This window comes from Argopecten irradians, chromosome 6, assembly GCF_041381155.1.
Source record: "Argopecten irradians isolate NY chromosome 6, Ai_NY, whole genome shotgun sequence".
Lineage (NCBI taxonomy): Eukaryota > Metazoa > Mollusca > Bivalvia > Pectinida > Pectinidae > Argopecten > Argopecten irradians.
In genome coordinates this window covers 19,392,165-19,409,063 of record NC_091139.1, presented here as the reverse complement: position 1 = coordinate 19,409,063, position 16,899 = coordinate 19,392,165, and the positions used below count along the sequence as shown (strand labels likewise).

The 16,899-nt window shown below is 36.6% G+C and overlaps 1 protein-coding gene across 1 annotated transcript in view; it reads left to right on the top strand.

Annotated features, from left to right (window-relative positions):
* LOC138325243 (tetratricopeptide repeat protein 39B-like) overlaps positions 1–16,899 on the top strand; it is a 40,219-nt gene that overhangs the window by 10,985 nt on the left and 12,335 nt on the right. Inside the window, exons 3-6 of the mRNA XM_069270758.1 lie at positions 14,762–14,866; positions 15,910–15,985; positions 16,164–16,296; positions 16,762–16,894. Coding sequence (XP_069126859.1) covers positions 14,762–14,866; positions 15,910–15,985; positions 16,164–16,296; positions 16,762–16,894 — 447 coding nt within the window. The remainder of the gene's footprint in view (positions 1–14,761; positions 14,867–15,909; positions 15,986–16,163; positions 16,297–16,761; positions 16,895–16,899) is intronic.

The following is a 16,899-nucleotide window of genomic DNA, read 5'->3' as shown; positions in this document are numbered from 1 at the left end:
TCCCCACCCTATAAGGATGCTACCATTGCATTATGGGTGCTATCCCATGCTTGGTTTCAGAGAAGAAGTTGTTTATATGGAAATAGCCAAATTGACCCCTTTTGACCCCGCCCCTCAGGCCCCCCGGGGGTCAGCCCCATCATTTGTACAATTTTGAATCCCCACCCTATAACGATACTACAATTGCATTATGAGTGCTATCTCATGCTTAGAGTCAGAGAAGAAGTCGTTTATATGGAAATAGCCAAATTGACCCCATTTGACCCCGCCCCTCAGGCCCCCGGGGGATCAGCCCCATCATTTGTACAATTTTGAATCCCCACCCTATAAGGATGCTACCATTGCATTATGGGTGCTATCCCATACTTGGGTTCAGAGAAGAAGTCGTTTATATGGAAATAGCCAAATTGACCCCTTTTGGCCCCGCATCTCAGGCCCCCGGGGGGTCAGCCCCATCATTTGTACAATTTTTCAGTTAGTAGCCCATAAGGATGCTACCAGTCAAATTTTGTTGAAATCCGACCAGCGGTTATGGAGAAGAAGTCGATTGTTGACGGACGCCGGACGACGGACAACGGACGCCGGACGCTGCGGTATCCCATAAGCTCACCTCGGTCCTTTGGACCAGGTGAGCTAATAACCTAGCAGATACATGTTCAATCGTAAAAATTCTTTAATTCATGGAAAATCTGCCGACTGAAGCGTGGTTGTTTACAGTCACAACACAATGGCGGACTGATTTCACTATCGATTTGCTGCAGGTTTGTTACCAAGAAAATAATAACTAAAAAGTAAAAAAAAATCAAATATCAAACGATAAGTTAAATATATTATTTAAATATTATGTATGTGCAAGAAATGTCTGCAGTTAGCAAGAAAACGATCTTCTGAATGACTGCTAACTTGCACACGTGTTACACACGGTCAACATGTGTATTTCTCGGAATCCTGTCGCTGTGATTTCAATGAAATAATCAGCAATCAAGTTTATTTGCGTGTTTTATATGTTATATAGAACATTATAGCGATGTTATAAGCATCAAACAGTCTATAGAACATCATTTAATCGATCTCTACAGCGGCAAACACCACAAGGTCATAATCCGGAAGTTTACAAAATAAGGCTTCGGTGAATTGCATCATGCGATATCTAGTTAACAAATAGGCCTAGTGGAAGAACACTCTAAACGAAGTCAACTCTTTACACAAAGATGTATTTAATACACAAACTATATCAAAAAAGAAATATAATCCATTCCTATGCATACTGAAGAAAGTATAAAGCTTCGGTGAATTGCATCATGGGATGGCAAGTTGACAGAGAACACTCTAAACGAAGTCAATTTTAGGTTAATGATGCAAGTCTTGATAATACAGTTATCCTTTACACATCAATAGAATTAATACGCGAAATAATATTTACAATACAAGTTTACAGACAGTTTTCATGATTCTAATCGATCGATAAGCATTACCGTACTTCATTAGAGATCAATTGTATACACAGATGGTTACATAGGTGCATGGGCCTAACTGTTCGGTGAGGCTTATATAACGCTGCGTCTTATACGTGTACAAAACCTGAAAAATCATAAAAAAAAGGCCTCTGCGGCTTATACACAGGTGTGGCTTATTGTCCGAAAAATACGGTAACTTCGGCTTGTTTGACTAAGTGGGACCCACCTAGCGATGTTTAATATTAATTTGATTTTTATCAAAATATTCCGAAACATTATCGCTCATCTTGACTTTGAATTTGTCCTGTATCTGCATGATTTACAACAGGATTTTTTTTCAACATTCATCTAAGCCATGAAAAAAAAAGGAGAAAGATACGGATATTGGGCCTTTAACTATAAGGACGCACATGTTGGAACAGTTATCTGACAATATTTACAGTTTCCACTGACATGGACTCAATGACCATGCTTTCTAGTATTATCATTATCAGTGTATAATGTTGGCACAACACGCGCTGCGATTCTATTGTTATGTAAATACCGGGTAGTTGATGGCATAGCAACGTTGGAGCATGACCCCACTTTTGGCGGGAACATATGAATGATTCGATTCGAATCAGCTGTTCAATCAAATTTGTTGACGAGGACGGAAGAGAAAAAAAAATGTATATTTTAATAAAAAAATATGAAACTGCCGCGGGAATTAATAATATTCATATACTTGAAAAACTGTAAATATAAGGAATAGATGTTTATTTTGTTGAGGTTATGAGGGTATAATGATAATGGAGCCCGTGTAAATTTTATGTAACCGGCTTAATAAAAGGATTAGTTACACAAACCTGCAGTTTGAACTATCCACTTGCAACATCTGATCAGTAAGCTTGTCTGTATCATAAATAGAAGGGCTTTATCATGATTGATGACTTTTTGTCAATACAATGTACTGGCTCTATATATTCATGTATGTCATTTATCGTGAGCTGTTTCCTAAAATTTCATCCAAAACCATGAATCAACTGAAGAAAATTTGCAATTGTTAGGCTGAAATCTGATGTAAACAGCTTGTATACTATATATATATATAGTTACCACATGCATTTTCATGATTTTTGTCCAATATGTGTACATATAGTGGTTTAATATGATTACTATGAATTCATGAGATTATTCCAATGAAACTTACTAAGTTTTACAGCTACCACGAAAATAGAAGTAACCAGTACTAGTACTAGTAGAGATGTAATTACAAAGGTTTACCTTTCAAATACCATATTAACTGTAATTACCGCCCAGGGCGCTTAAAGATGCTTCTTAGTTCATGTAACAATGCTGATGTTAGAGGCATCACATAAAACATTGTTAAATCCATGGGATGGGAGCATTTATACAACCTCAATTCCTTCTCCAGAAAATGGGAATGGTGCTTATATGGGGAGGGGTGATAATTATGGCGAATACGGTATGTAGTTTAAATCATGCCTTTTCAAATTTTGCATTAGTATATAAATATTGTTTGTCATTTTGGCTCTAGTACTATCAAAGACATGCTTCTTGTCTTTATCATGCTTTAGCAGAATGTTTATAGTCATCAAAGACAAGAGGCTAGGGTAATTCTCTAGTAGATACATTGTAGGGGCATCATGGATGGTTATAATGTTTAATATATCAATGAAGAACATTCTGCTTTGAAACCTTACTTAGTCTTAGCCATTGAGTGAATTATTACCATATTGATGTTATACATACTTTGTGTGGATTGGAAAACAATCACAAGACAATGTAAATAAGGCTTGTCTGTTGATCCTTGGGGAAATACAAGTGGGAGTGAGAAATTAGAATGTCATTAAACAACTACACTCTGCTTTACTTCCCTCAATAGTCAAGATAGCTTGTACAGTAAAACACAATTTAACGAACATGCTTACAACAAATTCATGATTATAACATAGTATTTTCCAGTCCCCTTCAATGTCCATAAAGATGATTGTAATATGTTTATAACAAACTATGTTTTTAACAAAGTAATTTCGTAGGTCCCTAGATGTTCATTTTTAGCCCACCATCATCAGATGGTGGGCTATTCAAATCACCTTTCGTCTGTGGTCCGTCCGTCCGTCTGTCCGTTAACAAGCTTGTTACTGATATTTCTCAGAAAGTGCTAAAGGGATCTTTCTCAAATTTCATATGTAGGTTCCCCTAGGAACCGAGTTGTGCATATTGCATTTTGGGACCAATCGGTCAACAAGATGGCCACCAGGCAGCCATTTTGGATTTTGATAATTAAAGTTTGTTACCACTATTTCTCCGAAAGTGCTGAAGGTATCTTTCTCAAATTTTATATGCAGGTTCCCCTAAGTTATGCATATTGCATTTTGGGACCGATCAGTGAACAAGATGGCCCACATCTTGGATTTTGGTAGTTGAAGTTTGTTACTGCTATTTCTCAGAAAGTACGGAAGGGACCTGTCTCAAATTTTATTTGTATGTTACCAGAGGGCCCTAGCTGTGCATATTGCATTTTGGGACTGATCGGTGAACTAGATGGCCAACAGGCCACCATCTTGGATTTTGATAATTGAAGTTTGTTACCCCTTTTTTTCAGGAAGTACTGAAGCGATCTGTCTCTTATTTTATATGTAGAATGTTTGAAAAAAATTGAAAAGCAGAGAAAAGATCCTTCTTTCCATTGTCACATGTAGATCATTCTTTGGTGGGCCAAAGATCCCTTTGGAATCTCTTGTTACTGTATTGGACTGGTTTCCCATGTGTAGTATTCCTACCAGATTAGTTAAAAAAATTATTGACCTTGATTTTCATTCAAGGTCACAAAGCCAAGGTCAAGTGATAAAATGCTAAAATTCCTAAAACAATTGTATGATTTTTAGCTCATCTGGCCAGAAGGCCCGGTGAGCTTATGTCATGGCGCGGCATCCGGCGTCCGTCCGTCCGTCCGTCCGTCCGTCCGTCCGTCCCTCAACATTTGCTTTAAACTGCTACTAGTCATAGAGTTCTGCCTGGATTGTGACCAAATTTGGCCACAAACATCCTTTGGGGAAGGGAAACAGAGCTCGTAGAAAGTTTGGCTTCGACCCCCTGGGGCAGGAGGGGCGGACCCCAATAGTGGAATTTGAGGTAAATCCTATAAATCACTACTTATCCTAGAGTTCAGCATGGATTGTGACCAAATTTGGCCACAAACATCCTTGGGTGGAGGGGAACAGAACTTGTATAAATTTTGGCTCTGACCCCTCGGGGGCAGGAGGGGTGGGGCCCAATAGGGAAATTAGAGGTAAATATTCAAATTTCTTCAGATAAGAAACAATGAACCTGTATTCAGAACATTACTTGGCATTATAAACCAGGTGAGCGATACAGGCCCTCTGGGCCTCTTGTTCTAAATCAAAAGACAGAGGCATCTGATATTTTGTTTTGCCTTTACCTTGGCCATGGGTATCTGGAGAAGACTCAAAACAGTCTTGATTTGTATTGAAAGAAATTAAATGAAGGAAAAAGATCATGTAAAAGATTTACGGGGTTCTTTAAAACAAATCATGAAAAGCTGGAAAAATGAGAAAGTAGACAAACAGAAATGTTTATACTCCTCTACAAAGGGGAGTCCATTATATATTACTAATGAAAATAACGTTTTAGGACTTACAAATAGTTGTATCTGTGGATTGTTTTTTTATTAAAAAGAAAAAAAAAGGGTTTAGGGAAAAGACATAAGACCGACCACGTGTTATGGACTGAGAGATAACAGAAAACCATAGCTAACATACTAAACAGAGGAATGAATTGAACATAGCCCATACAGAGCACTTGACAATCAATAACGATGGGATGTAGCTTTAGATAGAGCTGCGGGGCACTATCTGATCGGCTACATTCACATTTTCTGATCCACTGCATTTGGGTAGGGAGATGTCTGCCTCTTGTATGATAATTATGATTGAGAACATTCAGTGAGGATTAACGTTCTTCCCTGATTTTATTCCATGGATTATTCATCTCTGCTCAATTTTTCTGTGTTATTCTTGGAGTTCTGTGTAAACATGGAGTTGACAGTGTAACCCTGACACCATGGCCACTTCTCAGTCCCACACAGGTCCCAGGTAACGATTTATATTCTATCAACTTCTATAGAGGCAGGCTCTAACACTATGTTTTTATGGATTTGTTAAAGTTTCATTGTAATGTGTGATTAAAGAGCCAAATGTAGAGGACACATTTGAAGTGAAAGATTGATAGCACAAATGCCAAATATAAGGTCATTAGATATATTAGAGGCATGCCATGAAGAAAATTAATATATATTCCCATAAAGAGATCTAGAAGGATAGCTAATTTAGAGGTAAAATGTGTGATAGAGAAGGTTGGATAAAGGTCAGAGGTGAAATACCAGATGATGAAATGAAGGATAAGAAGTTTAAAAACAAATGTCAAATGTCAAGGTCATTTATATGATTGCTGTGTACTTGTTTGTTAGCTTGTTTTTTAATGTGCTATAAATATGTAGCCATGGTCTTTTAGGGATTTGCCCAGTTTTATGGGTGTAGAGTAGAAATTGAAGAGAAAAATCATCTACCTACAGTCAGTAACTGGCAACTGTCCTGTGTAGGATTCAAACTCACGACCCATAGATGAAGGACTTGTAGTGATATGTCGAGACATCTTTACCAATCGACCACCACAACTACCCAAAAGTACTTGGAGAATAGCCATCTATACTTCCTACTGTCAACACCTACAACTGTCCCATGTGGGATTCTTACTCACGACCCATAGATGAAGGACTTGTGGTAATATGTCGAGACATCTTTACCACTCGGCCACCACGACCCCAAAAGTACTTAGAGAATAGCCATCTATACTTCCTACTGTCAACACCTACAACTGTCCCTGTGTGGGATTCTAACTCACGACCCATAGATAAAGGACTTGTGGTAATATGTCGAGACATCTTTACCACTCGGCCACCACGACCCCAAAAGTACTTAGAGAATAGCCATCTATACTTCCTACTGTCAACACCTACAACTGTCCTGTGTGGGATTCAAACACAGAAAGTGGAAGGTGGTATGGTGGAAGTCTCGTGGTAATTTACCAGTATATACCTGTATATACAGGTATGTGGGAACACCTTAACAACCTGGCCACTGCTGCTGTACAAATGTTTGACTTATTGGCTGTTTAAAAAACTGTCAGAGTGATGGTCAATAGTTTGGTTCGGTCAGAGTGATGGTCAATAGTTTGGTTTGGTCAGAGTGATGGTCAATTGTTCGGTGTGGTCAGAGTGATGGTCAATGGTTTGGTTTGGTCATCAGAGTGATGGTCAATGGTTTGGTTTGGTCAGAGTGATGGTCAATAATTCCTTAGGTTGGTTTGATCAGAGTGATGTGTCAATGGTTGGTTTGGTCAGAGTGATGGTCAATGGTTTGGTTTGGGATGTCAGAGTGATGGTCAATGGTTTGTTTGGTCAGAGTGATGGTCAATGGTTTGTTTTGGTCAGAGTGATGGTCAATAGTTTGGTTCGGTCAGAGTGATGGTCAATGGTTTGGGTTCGGTCAGAGTGATGGTCAATGGTTTGGTCAGAGTGATGGTCAATGAGCTTGGTTTGGTCAGAGTGATGGTCAATAGTTTGGTCAGAGTGATGGTCAGTTAGCTTGGTTTGGTCAGAGTGATGGTCAATAGTTTGGTTTGGTTAGAGTGATGGTCAATGGTTTGGTCAGAGTGATGGTCAATGGTATGGTCAGAGTGATGGTCAATGGTTTGGTCAGAGTGATAGTAGTGGTTATTTGCCAAGTTTGGATAGATGATTCTCTATACCAATGAAATTATTGAGTGTATAATGTGTATATTTTTCATATTTTGATAAAACACATATAATTTGTAAATATATCAGTTCTCAGAAGTCCTAGTTGAGCATAACATTTGATAGATTGCCTAATGTCTAGATGTGAAGATTTCTAATTCTGTTTGGAATATCAAAGGTTAACTTGCCTAATCATGTAACATTGATTTCTCCAGCTACTGATGATTGATGTTATTCATGAGAGTTAAAGTCATGTATTCATACACAGTACACCTTAATGATTTGATTGTCCATATGCCAATGTCAATCAAAATATTGGTTTCTAAACATACAATTGAGTTTGTCAATCAAAATACCAGTACTAGTTTCTACATACAGTTGAGTTTTGGCTTCGTGACTGCACACATTTCATCAAAATAGATAGATAATAGAGAAAAATGTATGCTTTTATTGTTTTGTCCATGCATACCAATTAAAGTTTAAAGTCATTAGCAATATAGAAATAAGATATTCAAAAGATAGACCATTCAAATAATAAGTAACAAGTTTATGTACAATTTCTTGACGAGATGTTATAGTGTAGCAGGATTGGGCTGGTTCAATCATCAGTGACCAAGTAGCTGATGTCAATAGAGCATCTGGCTAGTGTTCAGAGGTCTTGGGTTCGAACCGGGGCTGACTGAATTATTTTCTGCTTTCGTTAGTCTGTTACAGTAGATTAGCAGTGACTTGCTGAAGTTGGTGTTGGTAATTATAAGATGGCTTTATGGGCAAGTGACGTATATAAGATCTAAGATGTAAGGGCATTTCAACTGGAAAGGTGAACATCAACTCCTTATTACTGCTGTTCACTACAGAACACTCCAGTATCTGGAGAATACTTAATATATCATTGTCCTGATAACATGCTGGTATAATTTATCAAAAAATGTCAAAGGATGTAATTTAGTGTCACCTGTGACATTTCTTCACAGAAAGCCTTAAAAGTAAGCAAAAATTAATGTACTTTTGTAGTAGTTAATGTGTCATTGACATTATTCTATGAGAGACATCTCCCGAGTTCCTGGTATTATAAGCTAGCTGGTTATTTTGATTTGTACATGCATGCACTAGTGTTGGGAATCAGTTGAAATTTCATGGTCGATCATTAGTTTTGTTTAACCAATCAATGATCGATTAAAATCACTTACGATAGCGAGGCCTCTCTGTGCTGTCATGTTTTCATGTCGCTTATTTTCTTCACAAATCATGCTCATCTGAACGTTTACATTACTAAGTAGTGCTTATGCACTCTTCAATTCATTTAGACGCTTGAAAATTGAAATGATATGATTTTACAAGTTAGCTGTGATTTTTTGCATGTTTTACTGAACAGCTGACTTTATACTTTGGTTTGTCAGGAAAATTTCGATGAAACTTGATTACCATTTCTCACTCGAATAATTGATCTAACACCTCAAATCAACGATACTCGACAAACTTGATAACAGATTTCTTACTCGATTAATTGATCAAACACCTCAAACCAACGATACTCACAAACTTGATTACAGGTTTCTTACTCGATTAATTGATCAAACACCTCAAACCAACGTTACTCGACAAACTTGATTACAGGTTTCTTACTTGATTAATTGATCAAACACCTTAAACCAACGATACTAGACAAACTTGATTAATCGGAACACCACTAGCATGTATACTATCAAAAGGTGAGGACAATCACAACAGATTCAGAGTGTGGTTGGATTTTAGGTATTAAGTATTTTCCATCGACTGATTTCGCCTGTTTCTTGAATGAAACACAAATCATTTTTAAACTTGATATCTGTATTTCTAGCTGTTTCTAATTTCGACAAGACAGCACTATTATGCCCTTTGAACTGCAATAATTTTACTGGATGTTGGTTGGTGGTTTTACTTCGGGGACTTCAGTTTTTCAATTTCTACCACTAAACCTAAGTAAACCCACAATAAACTTAGTTGTTGGGGGATATGGAACACCAACTAAACCAAGCAGAGCAAATAGAGTTAATACCCTGGAATATACCTAGAAAAAATTGCCATACAAATGCTGATCTCTAAAGTGTATTTAATGGTATCCAGAATAATCCTGATAAGTTCGTCAAATTAGTGGTCTATTTAATTATGTTTTGGTCAACCTTAAGTTGTTTTCCTTCAGCATTAATGTATACAATAGGGTATTTCTTTGGCTTAATCATTTGCTTTTAACACCTATGTACTATGCCCTATTAACCTGAATGGACTCTTCTATCCTTTGATATAGAGCTGTCCACTTAGGTCTGTAGGGTGAATAAGATTACAGTAACTCTGCTCCAAGTCAGCCAGCCAGCATTTCCTGTCAGCATTGATTAGATTTCTGTCCCAAGTGTTGTTGATCACAAAATGGATTTTCTGTATTTCTGTTCATATAGGCAAGCCCGTTTATGGCTCAGTCAAACCATCCATAGAGTTGTGGATAAAAATGAGATGAAATAATTTTTTGTTTTGGTTTTACATTACAATATTGCGTTTTCCACCGAGATCAATCAAAGTTTAGATTCAGAAACTCTTAAATTAGATTTCTGTCTGCAGGCTTCTCTCACACTATTCTATTAAAGGAAATGCATTTGTTGGAAGTCTTCTTGGGTGATTTTTATGGTTTCTTACATTATTCATCTATTTTTAGCAAGGTTGCTCAGCTTAGTAGATAAGCGTTAAATCTACATGTTACTCACATAGAGCTGTTTGCATGGTATTGAGAAATAGTTGTGCAAAATATAAAATATTTGAGAATTTTATTGTCAAAGTTCAGTTTTAAAAATTGAATTTGTTTTTATGAATATAACAATCAGGAATAGCATCCTTTTCTAATTTAGCATTATAGAGTACATTCATAGCACCCAATTAGGGACAAGGCAAAAGTGGTCTTTATCGCCAATTGGTCTATATATGCAGGGTCAAATTGTGTTGTAAATGGTCATCTGGGGCCCTAATATATTGGTCTAATTAAGCAGGTGGTCTTTTAAAAGAGGTGGTTGCTAAGACAAGTTTCACTGCACTTTTATTGAACTTCAATTTTCTAAGGCCAAAACACCTAGAGAGAAATTGTTCATTATACGCTTGGTATATATTTGGCCAGCAGCACAATGTAAAAATAAGCTTGACATGCTTTCAAGGTCACTGGTGTCAAAATCTTTAACAAGGGATGACCGAAATGATTATTAAAGAAGAACCCATTTCTGGAGTTTGTAATATTAGCCTTTTATGATGTTGACCCGAAGTCTTTGAATTGTACCTCTGAGAAATTTACAACAAACCGACAGAATATTCTCAAGAAAGCATTATTGGAGAAGCTAGCTTTGATGTATTTGCCAGACATATGCTAAAGAGCTATATGTCAAGCTTTGGTCTGGCTACCGGATATCACATCAATAAGACAATGTCTCCCAAGGGACATAACTCTCCACACAAATGTTATTTTTATTACTTTTGGCAGTTGGATAGAATTGATCCAAAACCCAGAGAATATAGGACAAGAGAAGGTTGGTTTGCATTGTCAATGTGTAATAGGGGATGAATCATGTGTAGAGTTTTTTTCCTAGATGTTTATATACTGGTATATCAACATTGGAAAATGATCTGTCATACACAATATGTATAATATACATACACATAGGTTTGTCTAATATAGATGACAGTCAGTTTAAAAAATCATATTTAAAAAAATATTATATGTCATATTTTATACACACCTTTCAATCAAATTAAACTTTTTAAACATCTCTGTGTTTTTGTACGCATAGAATTGGTAAAAGGAGCAGGTTGGTGTTGTTTGTACATGGTGTTAAATTGGTCTTTGTCAGTCAGCTGATGGAGCATGCTTCTTTGGCTCTGTCACGATTGGTAGAGCGGTAGTTTTTCACACTGGCGACCTGGGTTCAATTTCTTGTTGGCGCACTTGAGAGGAATCATGGAATCATGTATATTTTTCCCTGTTCTTCTACAAACTTATAATTCTTTGATTGATCCAATGAAAATGTGTTTATGCTGTAGGTTGTAAAGTTTACAGAGAACTCACAATGCTATTTTGTTCAAGTATTCTGAAATCGAACTCACAAAGAATTAAAACATTATTTATAATATAATAGATAAAAGAAATCAGTATTTACCTGGCGAATAATATACATGTAACATATTATTAAGAGAAAATCTAATTGTGTCTATACCTCCTTTTAGATAATGTTCTATTAAGTAATAATTCAGGTCCTGTTCTGAATAGAGAAACAGACATTAACCCAGGTCACTATATACTAAGCATACCAAACACAGAGCAGTTACAGCCCACACGCCCAAACTTCTATATTTGGATAAGATAATTACTTTCTATTCACATCACTGTGTACACTCAGAAGGAAAAAAGAAGAGTTAGCATGAAACTTTTATACTTGGGATTTGGAAATTGTCCAAAAACTTGTTGTAGTAGAGAAAAAAGCCCTTAAATAAGTAATACTTGGAATGTACATTTTTGGAAGTCCATGCAAAGATCTACCAGAGGTACTGTAGTCAATAGGATTTTTAGGTCATCTGACCCCTATAGTCGTCATGTTTCAACCGTCGTCGTGCGCCGTCCACCGTTCGCTGTGCGTTAACTTTTCACATTTTGAACTTCTTCTCAAGTTCTACCAGTGCGATTTAGCTGAAACTTACATGAAATGATCCTGACATGGTCCCGACAAAGTGTTGTTATTTTTCGGGTCGATCCGAAATCCAAGATGGCCGCCACAGCCGCCATCTTGAAAACACATTTTGAACTTCTTCTCAAGTTCTACTGGTGCGATTTGGCTGAAACTTTCATGAAATGATCCTGACATGGTCCCAACAAAGTGTTGTTATTTTTCGGGTCGATCCGAAGTCCAAGATGGCCGCCACAGCCGCCATCTTGAAAACACATTTTGAACTTCTTCTCAAGTTCTACCGTAGGGATTTGGCTGAAACTTGCATGAAATGATCCTAACATGGTCCCGACAAAGTATTGTTACATTTCTGGTTGATCCCAAATCGAAGATGACTACCATGACACTGTATGTAATTAATTTCCTATATGTTAAGGCCCTTGGGCCTCTTGTTTGAAATAAAATTTGTTGAGAGAAATTAAAAATGATCCTGACATGATCCTGACAAAGTGACACCATATATAATTAATTTTACTATTGTCAAGGTAGGCAGATGACCGTTAAGGCCCTTTGGGCCTCTTGTTAATAGATAAGAAGTGATTAGTTGAGATGTAACCTGATTTTCTATATTATATTAATTGATCTTGAGTGACTTCATTCTCAGTAATCTGATCACTCTTTCATCTTAATGATGGGAGTTTGACTCCATTCATTGTAATGTAAGAAATCATGGGCTCCCACCTTTTGTATATGTGTGACAGTATATTAAAGAAAACTCCATAGCCAAATAATACTACAATAATACAGAAGCCACACAGGCATTAAAAGTTAAGACCCTTCAAACACTAACAATGGCTTTAGCAGTTAGCTTGCAATTGGTTATTCTGCATATACAATATTACAGAGTTATCTGCCCTTGCGCGCAGGTATTGATTGTGAGGTCATACACGTATGTTGGAGAGTGTAACTTCATACTTTTTTGACAAAATGAAATAATTTTGCTTACAAAGCAATGATGTCCCATTCAATACTAGTCCGCAAGGGAGATAACTCTGTAATGTGCAAAGACAGAATAGGGGTTTCGGTTTTAATAATTTAACGTCCTATTAACAGCCAGGATCATGTAAAGATGTGCCAGGTTTGTTGGTGGAAGAAAGCTGGAGTACTTGGAGAAAAACCATTAAGCATTGGTCAGTACCTGGCAACTGCCCCACATGGGATTTGAACTCATGACCCAGAGGTGGAGGGCTTATGATGATATGTGGAGACATCTTTACCAATCCGCCACCACGACCCCTGACAGAATAGCTGTAAGGGTACCTGGTCAATTTTGAACAATTGCCCTGTCCAATGCTGTTACATATGTATTTATATCAATACTGATCACACTGACAACATAAAATTTACCCATATGATACCTGTTTTGCCTGGATATTCAATTTGCCTTCTAGGAGATTTCTTTTGAATAGATATACCACTTTTCCGGTAAAGAACACCCTCTTTTCCATGATTCTCCGGATCCTATTTTCCTGTATACTTCTATTCCTGGATTCTCCTTTTTCCTTTTTTGCAAGCTCGTTTATATACTGATGTTAATTTTTTTTTACCAATCACAGAAACATTGGAGTGAGTGAAAATGTTTCTTGTTGCTATATGGCTTAATTTCCCAGCCGTTGCTTTCTGTGTTAATGAGAGATTTTCTGTTGAATTAATTATGTCGTTAACTGATATTGTATGGCTTCAGGAAGCAGTCTATAACGATACCAGTTACAAATGTCTAGGCATAGTGTATAATTGGAAAAGTGATCTTTATATATCTGTACTGTATCAGGAACACTGGCGATTAGGAAAAAAATATGTTTTCAATATTGAAAAGCTGTGTTAGTTTTGATACATTGGTTAAAGTTAATGACCAGGATCGATATTGACGTACATTTTGTGATTTGTTACAATGAAATATCATAAAAGTTTACAATAATATTGTTTATCATTATATTCTGCACACTAGGAAAATATCAATTCTAGGATATAATGCTTTTAATGGACACAATTAATCAGAAGTTAGATCATGTGATTGGATAACTTGATGATTAAAGGGTTACAAAGAGATATGAAAATAAATTGGACTGCAGCAGAGAACTGAAACGCTTGCATGACCAACTTGAATTTAACTTCAAGTGTGACACATCAATCGATAAAATCAATGTTGGTTGTCAAAGTGGTTTTGCATTCTATGAGATCCTTGAGTGGTATTAGGAAAATGAAAATGAAATCAAATTTTTGTAGGTTTATGTACATGTAATTAATTTACTACATGAATAAATAATTATATAAATATTATATATAGCATTATTAATTGTTTTTTAAATCTACAAATGGCCAAATATCAGATATAGATACAATATTCGCCATAATTAACACTTCAACATAACAAAGATTATTAGGAAACCAAAAACCTCAAATGTCAGTGAGTTATATTTGAACTTTTTCTGTACTGATGGCACATTCGTCTGTCATAGTAAACATGCATATGCCTTCTTTCTTTTGAGGAACACTATTACGCCATGGTTCACTTCTGAAAGTTCATATACCGTAATATGTGATACATTGCCAATGTTGTAAGCATCATACAGTTATAAAACATTGTTGAATATATGGAATGAGGGGAGGAGGGGCATTTATATTACTACAACTCCTCGAGCAGATGGAAAGGGTGCTTAATTATAGGAGGTGGGGCACTTGCTATGGCAAATATGGTATCAATTTCTATTTACTCATGAGAGAATCATTTGTGACTTTGTATTTTGCAGGCCAACCCCACAGGACCTGGCATCTTGTGTGGAACAAGCAAACCTTGCACTTACTTTGTTTTTCAACAACAAGTTTACTGAAGCCAGGGAACTACTTCAGCCATGGTAAGTTAAGGGAGACAACTCATTCACATGGTATATATCTTCTACAATATAAAGTGTCCGGGGGGGGGGGGGGGCTCCTTTTATGATAGTAGATTTATGTTGTTCATATTAGTGGAGTTTTCTCTTGCTCTTGTGGTTCCGTTTAGTTGAGTGAAAGTATGTGTAAAAATTAAAAAAGCTCACTAACTTACAATCATAACTTTGCAACTTGCCCCTCTTTGAATTCAGACTTACATCCCAGATGTGGAAAGCTATTTGTATAATGTTCTGGTAAATCTGAAAGATAATTTCTACATTTGGTAGAATCAGATGCATTTACTCTAGATTAAAGAATCTTAGGTTCTTACAATAATGAATTTTATGACAATTAGTTCTCAGGATTTCCTTCGAAGTGGGGGTCAGTTTTACTACAGTCATGTATATTTGATGTGGCGAAAACATATTTATATGTGTTATGTTGATTTCCTATAGGAATGATGAAAGGGGTCAAACTATGTTTCAGCTATGAGGAGGAAGATAGCAGTTAAACATTATTGACGACGTATTCCTAACTGACCCTTGAGACTAGAGGATCTCTCAGATAACTGCCTGATACTGATACTTATTATTACAATGCATGATGGAATTGGTCCTTATATTTACTGATGATATCCAGGGGCCATAAAGAGTCAACACTCAATATATCATTGTTAGGCCTTTGGGCCTCAAGTTTTATAGTTAACTAGTTCCATTGAATTACCTTCTGTTTAGTTTAGTAGGTTACATGGGGAGGTAACTCTTTATGTATTGGTATATCAGGGGAAGTAACTCATTGGTTTTTGGTATAACTGTTTCTAGTCTGTTGTGGTAGTGAAGGGAATAACGTCTGTGAGTGTATGCCAAGGGAAGTAACTCCTTGGGTTTGCTTTGTTATTCAGGGAGCTGGGCTTTAAAACTAATTGCTTCTCTTATAAAGGGCTTAAAGGAACCCTGTTTTGGGGGATTCAGGAGAGGTATGAACTCTAGACTTTACCTCTTCAATATAATTGGCTGTTGTTTTACAGTGTCGACTGGAGTATGTACCATTCCCTTGGCTATGGTACCATCATGTATCTACAAGCTATCATGACCTTTGACATGGTAAGTTTAAATAGGTGTGGAAACATTTTGATTGGTGTGCTGAACACATTCTTACATGCCTACTAAATCATTATAATCATTTATAAGATACATATATATATACATAACATAAATTGGTTAAAATTTATCCAGTTTTTGTGCCCAGTGTATATGTGTTTTTTTGTGTTCTTCCACTCAGAATGACATTGAGGTCGCCATTCAGACTATCAAATCATCGTTGGTGGTGTGCAATAAGTATCGACGGAAAGTGTCCATGTTGGAGGCAATCACACGCAGCTCTAGTCGTAATAACTACAATGATCTCTCAGAAGGCAAGTAATGACACCGATGTAAAGACTCCTCAGAAGGAATGAATGGCTAAAAAAGTCAACCATGTACATGTAGTTAAACACAGATCAATAAGATTATAAAATGTGAATATATTAATGAATTAAGTCACACAGTATGTTTGCTGTATAAACAGTGTTTATCAGCTTAATCAGTTTTATATTATATCATTAGAGTGGCCACCAGATCCTATTTTTTTTTATAAGACTTTCTCAGCAGAGTTATAATACTAGATTATCTCCCCCTAGTTTGAAACAAGAATCAGACATGTAGAAGAGACAATAATATTAAGGCCAAATTTTAGTGATGCTTTAAATATTCAAGAGACTGGTGGCCATTCTCTGATATTACATTTATTATAACTTTGATAACGTCCCCGGAAAGCTGGACATGAACAGTACAATGCTTTATGATATACTTGTATGTAACTGACCACAATTTTTTTCCAGTTGAGATCCATGCAGAACTTTGCTATGCAGAATGTCTGATGATCAGGGCACTCCTAACATTTGTACAGGACGAAAATCTCATCAGCTTTGTGAAAGGTGGACTCAAAATTAGAGAATGTTACAAGGTCTACAAGTAAG